Consider the following 16,637-nt stretch of genomic DNA (forward strand, 5'->3'; position numbering starts at 1 on the left):
ACATTCCCCAAATACAAAACACAGATCATACACCCAAGCAAATGAACGCCTGCACTTGTCCTAATATTGCCCTATGTGTATGCAGATAATCCTCCCAAATCGGCCATTAGAAAAAACCCGGAATTCAAAGGGGGAAAAACAAAACGGGTAATATTTCAGCAAACACCAAATTACAAACACATTACTACCAACTGCTTGAGTATTCATGCACTACATCTCAACACCCTCCAAATACAGCACTCAACCCTACACACCCACAAAAACAGGCATGACCTCCCGGTGATCACAGACATCCACAGACAAAGCAAGCGCACACATTTGAACCCGCACCTCAGATTCCCGCCACCGAGTGAACAGGCAGAGACCCCAGGCCTGCCCGCCACCCCAGGCTTCACACACTCCAGGCCTGCCCGCCACCCCAGGCTTCACACACCCCAGGCCTACCCGCCATCCCAGGCTTCACACACCCCAGGCCTGCCCGCCACCCCAGGCTTCACACACCCCAGGCCTGCCCGCCACCCCAGGCTTCACACACCCCAGCCCTGCCCGCCACCCCAGGCTTCACACACCCCAGGCCTACCCGCCATCCCAGGCTTCACACACCCCAGGCCTGCCCGCCACCCCAGGCCTCACACACCCCAGGCCTGCCCGCCACCCCAGGCCTCACACACCCCAGGCCTGCCCGCCATCCCAGGCCTCACAGACCCCAGGCCTGCCCGCCACCCCAGGCTTCACACACCCCAGGCCTGCCCGCCACCCCAGGCTTCACACACCCCAGGCCTGCCCGCCACCCCAGGCTTCGGGGCAGAGGCATTACTGTCGGTCAGCAAGGCCGCTCCCTCATTGGCGGGGTGCGGGGTGCGGGGTGCAGGTGAAGGAACCCGCGGGCTGAGCGGCTCCATGGGGAAGGCAGGCCTGTGAACTGTGCGGAGGGGGGAGGTTCGCCCTGTCCACTCATTTCAATGAGGCGGCGGCTTCCTGCTGAACCGGAGGACGCTTTCCAATTCGGAAGAACTGCCGGGAGCTGCGTGTTCAGAAAGCGGGGGACACGGAAGGGGCTCCGAGGGGACAGCTCACAGGCATCACTGGACCCAGTGGAGGCCCCGCATCCCTGACCGCCCCGCCCCAGCACAGCCAGTTAGAATCCATTCCCAGGGGAAACACCACCGGAAGTGAGCGGTGTGGGGGTGAACACAGACCTGGGGGCAAATAGCCCACGTGGTGAACAGCGGAGAAGAGGGGGACCCCTGAGGGGTGAGGAGGCCGCGCGCCCCTTACCTCCCTGTTTACCTAACGGACTCCGGAGGCCGCCATGCCAGGCCCCACGCGCAGCCTGGGCAGCAGTTGGGGACCCTCCCTGCCGTTAGCGCATGCGCGCCTATGGGAGCCAACCGCCGCAACGGACGCTGGGAGCAGTTGTAGGACAGAGCCCCGCCCCCAGTGGGCGTGCTCGTGTGTCCTGGCGCGAGGCCCCCTGGGAAGAGGCCCAGGCTGTCCCTGCAGCAGAGGAAGGAGGTGGAGGGAGGGGGCGCCCTGGGAAGCCTCCTGCAGGTCCTCCTCCTCAGAACCTCCCAGCGCGTGTGCAGGGAGCACTTGGGTTTTAAAGCTGCAAACGTGCAGGCCATGCACTTAGCTGCCCCTCGGACAGAGGTTGGGAGAGGCGGGCCTGAAGCACTGTCCTCTGAGGGGCAATGCCTTCATGCCCTCGGACTGCATTTCCGTGGTTTCTGAAGAGCAGTCCTTCCTCCTAGAAGTCTGGGCATTCCATCGCACAATTCTGGCCAAGAATTTTAGACCTCGGACACACCCTAAGAGACACTTGCCCCTGACCCCGTTCCTCCTGTATTTATTTATTACGTAGAGGCTTTTCAATAAATGTTGCTTCACAGATGTTTCCGTTGCAAGGTGGTTGTTCAAACATGGATCAAAACGAGGCTATCCGGGCCAGTTTCCATTGACATGGCAGGTAGCATGGGAACAATGTCACCCTGCCCACCCTGCATTTCTGTATTATATTGCAGAATTTCAGTCGTCAATAAAACATATGTATAGTAGCAGAATAAACGTACTTGAGTTTGTCATACTTTCCAAAGAAACTGAAATCACCTGATCCCCTTTCCGGTTATTTGCAAGAGGGGAAAGAGGCAGGAGAAAGACGCATCACTGCATTTTCCATTTTGCACAATTTGACTCTGAAGTACACAAAGGCATTACTTTTTTAAAATATTACAAAAGGTAAAAAATTAGACATTGAACAACCCAATACTCTGAGAAACAAAAAGTGGTGATTTCTGGCCTTGCCCTGTAGGCTGCAGGGCCTTGCCCTGATGGACTGGGGCAAAGGGGGTGGTTTGTAAGGCTGGGCCGCCTGCATCTGCAGGGCTCCCAGCACTGGGCGGGACTTGGGGCCACAGGACTGCTTCCTAAGGAATGAGGTGCACACAGCCACCGAGCATGCCGCCTCGGCGGGGTCAATCCTAATTTCAAACACTGGGATCCGTGAGCCATAAGTTCCCATTATTTCTTCAGGCCGCATGTTCTGAATTTTGTTCAGAAAGTGTAGCCTGCATTGAAGTAAACCAAGACCAGATAGGAAGCAGGCTGAGGGACCCAGAACTAGGGTGATGGATCAAGAACGGAGATAAAGGGCACATCAATGACTGGGTGCCTAGAACTTACCTTGGAGAAGGTCATTACTGCTAGTGTGTCTTTAAATTTGTGACTTTAAATTTGAAAGGAACTGCTGGTTCTTGCCTACCTATCAGAGCCCTCCATGGAATGCCCCCCACCCAACCCCAGCCCAGGTCCTCTGCCCCTCCCCCGCTGCAGAATGTCTGGAGTCCTACATTCTACCGTTCAAATCCAAACCTTCCCTCCACTGGATGCTGAGCAGCTGTTGGAGCAGGTCACTCTCTGGATCCTCGACTTGACTTTTCTCGTGTGGAGGCTACTAGGCAGCGGTGGTCAGTGAATGAGCCTGCGGGGATGGCTTCAGTGGAAGGTAAGCCTATAGATTGGAGGGGGGATGGTTTAAACACTGAGCTGTCCCTCAAAACTTGGGATTGAAATGTGACACTGGGGAAACTCGGTTTGAGTGAAGTGGGGGGGAGAGCGCACTGGACCTCCAAGGACCTGTCCCCCGGGGCGGCTGGGAGCCAGTGGGAACCTGTGACAGCACTGGCCAGGAGGGCTCCTCAGAGGGGGTCAGGGTGGCTCAGGGACATGCCTGGCTGAGGAGAAAGGACGGCAGCAGGCACGTGGGCTCTTCCCAGAGGGGAGACGAGCCACTTCCACGTGTGTGGGGGGAGTAGTGGGCGATGTCGTGGGGGTGGCACAGGGTGGTCACGGGAAAGCCCAGTCCTGTGGGCTGTTCTTCGGGCGCCTGGAGCTGGCCCCGCAGCATCTTTCTAAGGGATTGAGCTGAGTGCACTAGAGCGAATGGGGGCAGTGGGAGGGTGGTCTTAGCCAGAAAGCTGTCCAGTGGGGCTGTGTGTGGCCACGTCCACAATGAAATGTCCGCCCGAGGGCTGGGCTGGAAGGTCCTCCACCTGCTGCAGCCCAGAGCTTCTCCCCTGCTGCCAGCCCAGAGCTCACTGCTCCTCAGCCCAGGGAGCTGCTTGTTGGCTGGGAATCCACACGGGCCGGGCGGCCCGGAAACTTCCACCAAGATCGGGCCGGTTCCCTGAGCTGTCCCGAATTGTTCCCCCGTGCCACCCAGGTCTGCAGACCGACTCCCTCTTGTCCTGCATCTCATGGCGCACCCTCTGCCCCGCCCTTTACCTTTGAGATGAGGGTTTGCTGAGAGTCCACGTCCCTGCTTCAGGGACAGAAAACAGATGTGGAGTGTGGGTGGTGTTCTGTGGAACGTGTGCGAAGGCGGATTCCTTTTTAAAGGGGGAGGGAGCACAGGGGCAGGAAGCCCATGGTCGGTGTCAGTAGTAAACGGCCAAGGCCGCCTGTCCTGAGTAATGAGGGCGCGGTGTGCAGCGTGCTCTCCTGGACGAGGTCTGCTCCAGTCCCTCTGAGCAGGGATGTGTTCAGACAACTGTGTCCCACTGTCACCGCTCACACCTGCTTCCTCCTGTGCCTTCACTTCCCACTGTTGGGAGCTGGAGGGGGAAGGGCCTCACATAGTCTGCAGTCCCAGGACCGATCTAACAGGACAGCAGCTCTGGAAGTTTCTGGAAATCCCTACCGCCAGCCCCACTTTGCCCCATTCCGTGGCCCTCCTCTAACGCTCTGCAGCCATTGCTGGCTGTGAAATGACAGAGCTCCTGAGGGTGGCCATCAGTCTGAGCGCTGGGGCCGAGTGGCAGGACCTGGCCCGTGTTAAGTGTTCACTGTTGGTTCCGACACACATGTGCATGCCGGGCGGTGTGTTGAAGGGTTAGATCAGGGTTCCTGTGCCTTCTTGTGGAGAGAACTTACTCCAGTGTTTCTGTGTTGTTGTGCAAGCCCGGACAGAAAGGGGGTGATTGGTACTGAGGAAGAGGAAGACTGAGGAGCAGATGGGCCCTAATATGTTAGACACGGCCTGTTCTCAGAGGCCCTTTGGTGCCTAGAACTTACCTCAGAGATGTAAGTTCCAAGGTCACTCCCGCTAGTGGGTCTGCCTAGGGTCGTTGCCCCCAGAGCAGACTTCTGCCCAGGGCCATGCCTCTGAGGCTGGCAGGGTTGGTGCCGGGGAATCCTTAGGGAGGCTCTCAGGGTCAGCGCTGGCTGGGGCTGTTGCTTCTCGCAGACAGTGGTCAAGGAGCCTTGGTGAACGGGTAGCAAGCTCCCCAGTGGAATAATTCCCAACTGGAGGTCAGAGTGTGACAATGACCTGAGGACATTTGCCACCTCCGCAGTTTGCCCATCCAAATGGCCCTCCCTGGTGAGACTCATGGCCCTGGTTCCCCAGTGGCTGAAGGGACCCAGAGCGCCTCAGTGCTGTGTGCTGGTTCCCCTCCTCCATCCCCCTTTCCTTTGTCTCAACAGCATCTGCAGCACGGGGAGCGGATGTGAGCCTGAAGCCCGGTGCCTCCATGACTCCTTTCATGGCCCAGCCCTGTCCCCCGCCCTCTTCTGGCCCCGCACACCGGCCCCCTGGGGAGCAGCACCTGCCGCCCCTCAGGACCCCATCCTTCCCTCCTGGCCGCCCCCTGGTGCTGCCGGCTTGGCCCAGGACACCTCTGGTGGCAGGAGATGCTGGTCAAGGCCCCGTTGGGACTGGGGCTGACAACATCATGGACCAGGTCAGGTCAGAAGGGAGAGGACCACGGCCCTCCCAGACTCAGACCATTGTCCTGACTCAGGCCCCCCTCTACGGGAGTGCTCCAGGTGCCATCTGTGGGGGTGCTGTGTGTCCTGCACCCCTCTTCTTGGAAGCCACTGCTGTGGAGACGATTATGCCCGCCTTGGCTTTTGGGGGCGCCCAGGCCGGCGATGGAGGCTGGTGTCCCGGCCTTCCTCCTCAAACTCCACCGCCAGCTGTCCATCTGGCCCCCATCGTCCCCCGAGTGGACCCTGGAACACGGCCACATGGGGCTTCCAGGGAGGGAGGCCTGGCCGCCTCCCAGTCCAGGGCCTCGCTGGAGGACGCCTCTAACCCCAAGAGTGTGTCCGAGGACTTCCGTCGTTGGCAGCGCTTCAAGGCCCTGGCCCGGGGGCACCTTCCCCAGAGTCCTGATGCGGCAGCTCTTTGCTGCTTCCTCATGTGAGTGCACTGGGCAGGGCAGGGGGCGCCCGGAGCTCTCCCATCCCAGAGGAGGTGGGAGGGCCTGCAGGCTGGCTGATCCTGGGGCGCTGGCGGGAAGGCCTGAGGGTGGGGTCCCAGCTATGGGTGCGAGTGCGGGGTCACCTCCAGTCCTGGTTCCCGGGCTGGTGTGGATGTGAGGCTGTAACAGCAGCAGCTGGAAGGCATGTCTTTGCACACAGACGCCTCCTCCCTCACCTGTGGGTGCTCAGTCCTGCCGGGTGGGGGTGGGACTGGCTCCACTGAGCTGGGGTGGCCAGGCGGGTGGAGGCCAGGCTGGGCCGTGACTGACCCTGAGGCATTACAGGCCAGCGCTCCGGCCCCTGTCCCGCCTGAAGCCCACCATGACGCTGGAGGAGGGAATAGGGCTGGCCATGCAGGAATGGCAGCGCAAGAGCACCTGTGACCGGAGGGTCTATTTCGAGATGGCAGAAAAGTGAGTCAGGGTCCTGGGTCCCCACAGCTGGGGGCAGGGGGCTGCCTGCGGGGCAGGGTCCAGCTGTGAGGGCTCATCAGAGAGGAGGGGGGTGGGAGGGTGTCAGCACGGGGTCCCCACAGCCCAGAGGCGCTTCCTCCTGGGGTTGTCTCTTCCTCAGCTTCAGAGCATGGGTGCTCCTGTCCCACCTTCCCAGGAGCTCCCCCTCCTCTGACGCTGACCCGTCCTGGGCGGGACATGAAGGCTCAGGACAGGCTGGGGAGGAGGTGCCCGCCCAGGGGGCCAGACTCCAGCCAGAGGGGCTGTGCAGCAATGTGCTCAGCCAGCCTCCTGCCTCCCCGGTGTCCGGGCCCTGGCAGCCCCAAGGCCCTTGCTCTCCATCCTCCATCCGCTGCTGCCTTTGCGGGGCTCCGGGCGGCCTCCTTCTCAGCACAGCCTGTGCCCTCACCCCTAGGTTCATGGAGTTTGAGGCGGAGGAGCAGATGCAGGTTCAGAAGTTGCAGTTGAAGAAGGGGGCGCAGACCCAGCCTCCTCCTGCCCCACCAAGACCTGATCCTCGGGGGCCCCCAGCCCCAGTGGTGGGCAGGCAGCCAGGTAAGCCAGCAAGTTCCCATGAGAGCCCATGGCCAAAGGCAACAGGGCCTAGCACAGGCCACTGTCCCCCCCATATCGGCCTTCTCCTCAGGGGGCTTTGGTCTTTCAAGGGAAACAGCCCTGAGAGCTGGGCCTCAGCGGCCCTGTGTCCCCATGGGGTCTGGACCGGGTCCACCCTGTCATCCCCTCGCCCCGCTCCCTGTCAAGGCCCCACATGAAGTCTGCTGAGAAGCGGACTGGCTGCGGGGCCCCTTGGAGAGTCGGTGGCTCCACACGTCCTCACAGCTGACTCTCTTGGGTGCTCCCCTCTGGCTTCCCCTCACACAGTCACAAAGCGTCAGTGGCCCCGACCCAGCCGCACCCGTATTAATGCCCCAACACTGCCCTCAGCATCCCATGTCCTGGAGGTGGGAGCTTTATCCCCTCACGCTTCCTCTTCCCTCTCTGCCCAGCGCCCACCCCCAGGAAGGCGGTACCCAGCGCCCAGTGCGCCCACACATCCCAGCTGCCCTGGGAGACCGAGTCTCGGGATGGGATCCCCCCTGAGGCCGAGCAAGAGGACATGGACATCACGGATGAGCTGCCCATGGGGGCGCCCGGTGGAGGATGGGAAGATGAAGTGAAGGAGTGGCTGCAGGATGAGGGTCTCCTGAGCTACCTGGACCAGCTGTGCTCCCAGGAAGACTTTGTCACCCAGGTGGGCTGGCTCACAGCTCGGGGCCTACAAGGTTCCAGAGGGTGGCGCTGCTGCACCCAGACCCGGGTTCCCCCAGGCTGATGGGATTGGGCTCTGCTCTTTGCTGCTGGGTTGGGCACGTGAGAGTGTGTGTGTCTGTGCATGCATGTGTGTGCTTGTGTACGTGTGTGTGTGTGTGTACCTGATGACCGTGATGGAGTGAAACACCCACCTGTGCAGGAGGACGGGGTGGGTCTTGGCTTTCCCACTTGTCCTCCAGGCCCCGCTGACTCCCAGTTCACTCCCTGCCAAGGGGCTCACGGCCGCTTCCCTCTGTCCCAGGTGGAGGAGGTCATTGACCCCCAGTTCCTGAAGCAAATGAATTCCCCAGACGCACAGCAGGACCCCTTGGCCCTGGCTGAGGAGTTGGAGCAGGAAGAAGGGCTCACTGCTGCCCAGGTGAGCCAGGGGACGGTGGAACCTTAGGGAGATGGGAGGGGGACCCCAAGTGAGCCATAGGACCAGGGACCCCAGGGGAGTTAGAGGAGGGACAGGCCCTAGTGAGTCAGGGAGGGAGGAACTCCAGGTGGATGGGGTGGCGGGGGGCCAGGGGGACCTCAGGGACCCAGAGGACGGAGCCACCAGGTAAACCAGGGTAGGAAGCAACCTGGACTCCTGCCTGCAGGCAGCGCATGCCGAGGGGCCAGCCCTGGGTGGGAGCAGCGGGGACAAGAAGGAGAGGACAACAGAGGAGGAGGGGTGGGAGCCCAGAAGGGCAGGGCACAAAGCTGGGAATATGGCACAGGGGACGGAGCAGAGCCACATGACTGTCGTGGATTCGAGTCACGGTGTCCCCTCCTCCTCTCCTCCCCCCAGTGCCACTGTCCCATCACCCCCCTCCTCCTCCTCTCACACGTGTGCAGCGCCAGTCACTGTCCCCTTCTTCCTCCAGCTGGCAGAGGAGCGACTCCTGGCCTCCGAGGAGGGGGGCGTGCAGGCACCCCCGAGTCACGGTGCTCCCCGGTGGGACTCCAGTCCTTCTGAGTCTGCGAGCAGCCCAGATGCCCGGAGGCGTGAGCCCGGCCCCCAGCTGGGGGTCAGTGACACAGCCTGCCCGCCAGAGACTGGCTTCCAGGACCGGCAGAGGCGCGGCCCAGCACACGCCCCCCGCTCCAGGCCCCCGGCTGCTGCTGTCTCTTCGGGGCGTGAGGAGCCCCCACCGCTCCGGGCTCGGTGCCCCCCCGCTGCTCCCCAGGGCCACGGGCCTGCTGACTGTGCACGGGGACCCAGGGGCGCCTGCGTCCCCAGAGAGGCCTTTCTGGTCAGGGAGCCGCTCGGGCCAGCGGACAGGCCCCGTGGGGACGAGGAGGACCTCGCCAGCCTGGCCTTCCTCTGGGCCTCTCCCGGCCGCCTGCTGCCCTGCGCGCTCTCTCTGAGTCCTGTCCCTGCCTCGGGCCTGGCCCGCCCTGGAGGTCGGGGGCCCCGGGGCGCTGCCCGGTCCCGGTCCCTGCAGAGACCAGGCCTCAGCCATGCTCCCCCTGCAGCTGGCCAGTCTGGGAAGCGCGCTCTGGGGGGAGGCCCCGCCCATGCGGAGAAGACCCCCCGCCTAGGGGCCGAGCTCAGGGTCTGGGGGAGGCCAGCACTGGCTCCGGGGCTGGTTCCCTCCTCACAGCCTCACAAGAGAAAGTGTGACCCGTCTGACCCAGGGAGCTGGAGGAAGCGGCACTGCAGCCAGTATGGAGCGGAGGGGGGTGCCCCCCACTGCCAGCGCCCCGAGGGGCCCAGACTCCATGGGACCTGGCTGTCCCCCAGAGGAGCCAAGGGCTCCTTGTCATCGCAGGGCTGATCCTGCTGTTCCACTGACATGGGAGGATGGGAGGCAGGGAGGGAGGGCAGGACCCTTGGGGGTGTCAGGGGTGGGGGTAGGAGGGAGGGCAGGACCATTAGGGTGGGGGTGGGCCTGGGGTGGTCTAGGAGGTAGGGCAGGACCCTTAGGGAGGGGCTGGGCCTGGGGTGGGGTAGGAGGGAGGGCAGGACCCTTAGGGTGGGGCTGGGCCTGGGGTGGGGTTGGAGGGAGGGCAGGACCCTTAGGGAGGGGGTGGGCCTGGGGTGGGGATAGGAGCGTGGGCAGGATTGTTATGGAGGGTTCGGTTAGGGTGGGGGTAGGACTAGCACCTCTGGGGCATTGTGGGTCAGTTATGAATAAAGATAATTTTGTTTGAAAATGCTCTGGGGCTGCTGTGTCCATACTCGGGTCTTCGCTGCTCCTTGGAGAGGGGACCTCAGAGGAAGGGAGGAGCGGGAGGTCCTGGGCCCTCTGCATCCACAGGGGACCCTCAGTCCCTCCTTCCCGACTGACAGGGACCTCTTCCCACTGCTCCTGGGAGCACACAGCTCTCTAATCCCCAGGGACCCCTCCCATCACTTCTGCTCCCAAGGCCAGACTCTGGCCTGACCCGAGAGGGAAAGGCTGGGCCTCAGGGGCAGGCTGTCCCCTCTGGGCCTCCTGCAGGAGGAGCATCCTCTGTCTCAGTGGGTGATTGACAGTGGAGGAGGATGGGGGAGAGGCTGGAACAAGGGGGTGACAGGGAGTAATGGCGACACGCCTGTTAAAGGTGGGTACATGGGGAATGACAGTGGGTATGGAGGATAAGTCCCTTGTGGGATTTCTGTGTGGGACAATCTTGTCCAGCTGGGGGAGGAGGACCCAGCTGCTGTGGCTGGGGGACTGGGCTCAGGGACAACGGGGTTTCAAGGACACCCACGACTGCTGTCCCTTTCCTCCTGCCATGGCTGGTCTCTTGTGTGACAGATGCTGACGCAGATTTACATCCGCATGGAAACAGGTCCTCCTCACACCTGTGGGCCCTTTCACCTGCACCACCGGCAGGGGCGGCAGGGGCCCAGGTGCGTGTGGCTGCAGGGCTGGTGGGAGCTGAGATCCAGGCTGAGGAAGGGGCCCCAGTCTCCTGCTGTGGGCACTGCTACAGACCCCACAGACAAAGCGGGGACCCGAACCCCGGATGTAAGTGTGAGATGAGCCAGCAGTGAGGGAAGGAGCAGAGCCAGGAGGAGACCCCTGTCTGCAGAACTGCCTGTCCCAGCTCTGCTCCCACGTGGTCATGCCCTGGCCCTCACCCCCTGCCTCCGGCCAATGCCTCTTCCCCATGTTCAAGTTCTGATTCCTTCCCGGGCTCAGGTTGGGTGGGAAGGCTGAGGCTCTGAGCAGGGCCCCAGCCCACCCAGCATGCAGAGCTGTGGCCCGGGCAGTGGCCCCGCAGCAGGGATGGGAGGGCTGAGGCCGTGCAGTTCCAAAGGAGGCCTGGCCCTCTGCTGCCCCCACACAGAGCTCGGGCGGGAATGGACTCATGTCAGGGCCTCCCCCTCCCACAAAATCGCAGGTCAGCCCTCAGCTCCTCCTCCGCTGCCTTCCCTTGTCCCGTGCGGCGGGCAGCACCCACTCTCCCGGCCCCCTGGGCACTTTGTGAAGGAGACTTCTCACCTGGGCCCGTCTTTCCCGGCCGCTGCCCCCTCCCTGCCCAGCTGGGCCTCAACACAGAGAAACGGGCTCGGCGGTTGTGCCAGACTCTGTGTGTGTCGTGGGCTGGTCCAGAAGCTGGCAGCCCTCCCGGGTCAGCATCCTCTCCATGTGCACCCGATGTGCTGGGGTGGCCGGCCCTGGATGCCAATGTGTGGTTTCACTGGTGCGAATTAGTCCTGCGACTTCTCTGCTTTCAGGGTCTCAGTGGTGAAACAGGTTAACCACCTCCCCCCTCCCCGCCCCCCAACCAGGTTGTCAGGAACACTGAGTGTGTTTGAAGGGAACACACTTGCTCCGCCCTGTGTGCCTTCCCCATCATCAGGTTCACACCTGGCCCGGGTGTCTCTGCGCCCGTCCTCACTCGCCTGCTGTTTCTGCCTTGGAGTCATTGTTTGGATGAACAGGTCCCAGGGGAGGCAGAGCCTGGGCTGCCCCCACCTCGGAGCCCTGGGAACCCCGAAATCTCCCTGGAACCTGTACAGTGGGGCTGACTGGAGGCCCATCGCTGCTTCAATCGTGGGCGAGGCCAAGTCCATGGCTACATGGAATCCTGGAGAGACTGGCACATTAGCGTCTGTAAAACACTAAGCTGGGTGCAATGGGAAGAAGAGGGAAGAAGTGTTTCCTATTCCCCTGCAGCCAACCCTCTTTATCACCGGAAAACAAACTTGACAGGACACCCTGGAGGGCAGTGCGTCAGGCGGGAAGCAGGACGGGCTCCTAGTGACTGAAGTGGAATCTGTGGAAAGGGCAATGCCCTCCCATCACTCCTCCAGGGAAATCACGATGCTCAACCGGAGAAGGGGCTCCCTGTGTCCCTGTGTGCTCAGTGCTCCCTGCTGCTCCACTTCCTTGTAGCTCCCGGGGGTGGGGGTGGGGGTCATAGAGAGCCTGTGAGTTCGTTCCTTTTCCCCGTTTTTCTGTGGGGAAAGTGGGGTTGGGGAGGTCAGGGGACTGAGGGCAGGACACACCCCAGGAAGTGGGACAGCCTGGGAGGCACCACGCAGGTTTGGCTGCAGAGACTTCCTGCTCCTCCAGGAGGAATAAATCCCCGGGAGGAAGCCCTGGCATCCTGGGGAAATGCCAGTGACATAGGAGCTGCCCCCACAAAGAGCTTGGGCAAAAATGAACTCATGTCAGGGCCCTCACACCTCCCACAAAATCGCAGGGGACTCTTGTCACAGGTCTTGTCACTCTCGTGGCCCGGGAGCAGCATCTTATTGCGGATGGAGATTGCGTTTCCCTGATGTTGAGCATCTTTTCGTATGCTTCTGGCCATGTGTGCCTCTTCTTTGGAGCAATGTGTTCTCTCCGTTTGCCAACATTATTTGGTTTGTCTTTTATTATTGAGCTGTAAGAGTTCATTACATATTCTAGGTTAAAAAAAAAAAGTGTCTTTCCAGAGATAAGATTTCCACAAAATTCTCCCATTTTGTGGGTTGCCCATTACTTTCTTGATAGTGTCTTTTGAAGGAAAAAAGTCTTTACTTTTGAGGAAGCTGACTTTATTTTGTTCTTTTGTTGCCTTTGTTTTTGGTGTCATATCTAAAAATCTGTTGACAATCATGTATTGTGGAAAGGTATTCCTATGATTCTTCCTCTTTTAATCCATCTTTACCATTTTTAAGTGTACAGTTCAGTAGTGTTAATTATGTTTACATTGCTGTGCTATACATCTCTAGAAAATTGTCATCTTTCAATATTGGATCTATGTACACATTGGACCCTAATTCTCCCTAATTAGGGAATATAGTCAATAATATTGTCATATTACCTCCTCCCTTAGACCTGCACAACCACTTTTCTACCTTCTGTTTCTGTGGCTTTGACTACTTTAGATACTTGATGTGAGTGGAATCACACAGTATTTGTTCTTTTGTGACTTGCTTATTTCACTTAACATAATGTCCCAACCGTTCATTCACCTGGTAACATGTGACACAGTTTCCTTGTTTTCAAGGCTCATGGTATGTACAGACCACATTTTCTTTATCTGTTCATCTGTTAATGGACTTAGGTTTCTCTTCGCTATTGTGAAAAAAAAAAAAGGAGCAATGAATGTGAGTGAGCAAATATTTCTTTGAGATCCTTCTTTGAATTGTTTGGAAGAGAGGGTTGTGGAATCACATGCTAATTATATTTTTAATTTGGAGAAAATTCCAACTTGGTGTGGTGTATGTCAATCTTATAAAAGATTTTATAGTTTTATTATAGCTATGTGTAACCAAAATTATATATAACTAGAGGCCCGGTGCACAAAATTCGTGCACGGGAGAGGGGTGTCCCTCAACCCAGCCTGCACCCTCTCCAATCTGAGACCCCTTGGGGGATGTCTGACTGCCAGTTTAGGCCCAATCCCACTAAACCTGCAGTTGGACATCCCTCTCACAATCCAGGACTGCTGGCTCCTAACCGCTCGCCTGCCTGCCTGCCTGCCTGATCACCCCTAATCACTCTGCCTGCCTTACTGATGCCCCTAACTGCTCCCCTGCCTGCCTGACTGCCCCTAACTGCCTCTGCCTGCCTACCTGATCACCCTAACTGATCTCCCCTGCCAGCCTGATCGCCCTAACTGCTCTCCCCTGCCGACCTGATTGCTCTAACTTCTCTCCTCTGCCGGCCTGATACCCTTAAGTGCTTTCCCTTGCTGGCATGATTGCCCCTAGCTGCCTCTGCCTTGGCCCTGCCACCGTGGTTTTGTCTGGAAGGACATCTGGGAGGTCGTCCAGAAGATGTCCAGTCTAATTAGCATACTAACCTTTTATTAGTATAGATGATAATTAGGGGGTTATATATAGTATCATATGGTATGTATCATTTTACCTTGGTCTTCTTTCAACATGCTGAGTTCAGGGTAATAAAATTTATATATTAAATCTCATTTAATTTTTGAATTATTTATAATTTTGTACTGTGTGTATATAAAAAACCATAATATTTGTTGTTGGACTTTTTAAAATTATAATGTTACAGGATAATCAATTGCAGATGCAAAATTTTTTCATTCAAGGGCTTTGAAAGTTCTTTCATCTAATATACTTTATGTAGTTGCTATTGAAAATTATGCCATCATTTTAATAATGCTTTCTTTGTAGGTGATCATCTTCCTTGCTAAGTGATTTTAAGATTGTCTTTTTTCTTTTGAGTTCTACCATTTCAAGAGGTTCAACTAGGTTCAGGTTAAAAAATTCTCTATCCTCCTTGTGATCACTTTTGATTCATTAATTGATAATACACATTCTTCATCAACTCAAGGACATAGTATCATCTTTTCAATGTTGCATTTCCTCATCTTCTCTTGTCTCTACTCTTACAACCCCAAAGATATGTACAACTTATGTATTCTCTATATCTTCATCTGCTCAGGCTGCTATACAAAATACCATAGACTAGGTGGTTTAGGCAATATTATTTATTTATTTTGTTCTTTTTTAAAATTTTGTTCTTTTTTTTAAATTCAATTTTTAAATATGTTCTTTTTTAAAAATTCAATTTTTAAATATGCAATTACAGTTGACATTCAATATTATATTACTTTTCATAGCATAGAGGTTAGACACTTATATAACTTACAAAGTGATTCTCCTGGGAAGTCTTGCATTCACCTGACACCATATTTAGTTATTATGATACTAGAGGCCCAATGCATGAAATTCATGAAAGAGTAGGCCTTCCTTCCCCTGGCTGCCAGCACTGGCTTCCCTCTGGCACCAGGGACCCGGGCTTCCCTTGCAGCCCTGGCTTCGTCCGGAAGAACATCTGGTCTAATTAGCATAGTATGCATTTATTAGTATAGATTATTGACTATATTCCCTGAGCTGCACTGTATATCACCATGACTGATTTTTAAATGTCAATTTGTACTTCTTAATCCATTCACCTTTTTCACCTACTTCCAAAATCCCCCTCCCATCTGGCAACTATTTGTTTGTTCTCTGTATCCATAAATTTATTTCTGTTTTGTTTGTTTATTTATTTTGTTTTTTAGATTTCACATATAAGTTAAATCATATGGCATTTGTCTTTCTCTGTCTGAATTATTTCACTTAGCATAATATACTATAGGCCCATTCATGTTGTCGCAAATAGTAAGATTTCACTATTTTATGGCCAAGCAATATTCCATTGTATATATGTACCACTTCTTTATCCATTTGTCTTCTGATTGGAGCATTTAATCCATTTACATTTAAAGTAATTAATGATAGGTATATAGTTATTGCCATTTTATTAGTTTTTTCTGATTGTTCTTGTAGTTCTCTTGTTCCTTTGTTATCCTCTTTCTCTCTTCTGTTGAATGTTGTTGACTTTCTGCAGTGTCGTGCTTCAATTCCTTTTTATTTCTTACATATCTCTTATATATTTCCGGTTTGTGGTTATCATGTGCTTCAAATATATCAAGCTATGTTTATAGCAGTCTATGGTCACTTAAATTTGAACACATTCTAAAATCACTATCATTTTTTATTCACCCTCTCCATGTTCATATGGTGTGTGTGTGTATCCCTTAATTTACTGCTGTATTTACATATGATCTTCCTACTCTTACATTTTAACCTTTGTACAAACTTTAATGTTGATTGATCCACTGCTTTTATTATGTGTTTTCCTTTGTCAATGAGAATATTTTCTTTGCGATAATTTCTTATTCATATTTTTTATTTTCCTCCTTCTTCTTAAAGAAGTCCCTTTAACATTTCTTTTAACTCCTTCAGTATTTTCTTGGCCGGCATACTCTATATCTTTCATTTGATTATAAATGGTAGCCTTACTGAGTATAGTAACCTTGGTTGAAGGTTCTTACTTTTCATCACTTTGAACATTTGGTGCCAATGCCTTCTGACCTGCAAAGTTTCTGTTGGGACATCAGCTAACAGTCTTATGGGAGGGAGCTCCCTTTTACATAACAAACTGTTTTTCTCTTGCTGCTTTTCCTGTTCTCTCTTTGTCTTTAACTTTTGCCATTTTATTTATCAGGTTTCTTGGTGTGGGCCTTTTTGGGTTCATCTTTTTTTTTTTTGAAATTTAAAGAAAAAATTTATTGAAGATCTGAAAAACAATTCCTAAAAGATTGGCTTTTCCAGAAAACTGCAGCTACACAATGAGTTGTGTTCATCATGTTAAAACATGCATTAGACACAAATATAAAAACCATAAACAAGCCACCATCTTCAGCAATCTGAGCAAAGATAAAGGGCCAAGGAACCATGTGGACGACTTGCAAAGAAACTCTTTACTGTCAGCACCAGTAAAAAAAAAAAAAAAGGAGTACAAACGGATGAATGGGGTCAGTTATATACACGGAAGTGAACCTTTGGCGCTAGGAGTCAGCGTTTTGTCATAGAGCATAAATACATATTATAAAAGTGCGCAGTGTCAAAGGAGGAGAACCACCAGCATTAAAAGCAGCTTTGTCAACTAGGCATAGAATACTTTAGTATGTCTCTCTGTTGTCCATCGATACACTGGTAGCAACTTTAAAATGAAAAAGAAAAAAGGAGCTCGAACCCCTTTTATTTTCTCTGTTTAAAATCCATCAGAAAACAAACATCGATTCTGTTATACACTAACATTTTCAAAGCACAGCATTTGGACAAGAGGACTAAGAACAGAAAAGTGTTGCAGAGATCCGAACGCAAGGGAAGCGCGCGCC

General features: G+C 55.2%; 1 protein-coding gene across 1 annotated transcript; it reads left to right on the forward strand.

Moving 5' to 3' along the window:
* Window positions 1-2,985: 2,985 nt before the first annotated feature.
* LOC307110519 (NUT family member 2G-like) lies at window positions 2,986-10,483 on the forward strand (the record flags this gene model as incomplete). The annotated part of the gene is made up of 8 exons (XM_079789626.1): window positions 2,986-3,001; window positions 4,981-5,698; window positions 6,045-6,173; window positions 6,628-6,767; window positions 7,220-7,464; window positions 7,786-7,902; window positions 8,396-8,539; window positions 10,256-10,483. 8 exons carry the CDS (start codon window positions 2,986-2,988, stop codon window positions 10,481-10,483), a joined length of 1,737 nt encoding a protein of 578 aa, XP_079645752.1.
* Window positions 10,484-16,637: the final 6,154 nt, after the last annotated feature.

This window comes from Cnephaeus nilssonii, assembly GCF_951640355.1.
Source record: "Cnephaeus nilssonii genome assembly, chromosome: 14".
NCBI lineage: Eukaryota > Metazoa > Chordata > Mammalia > Chiroptera > Vespertilionidae > Cnephaeus > Cnephaeus nilssonii.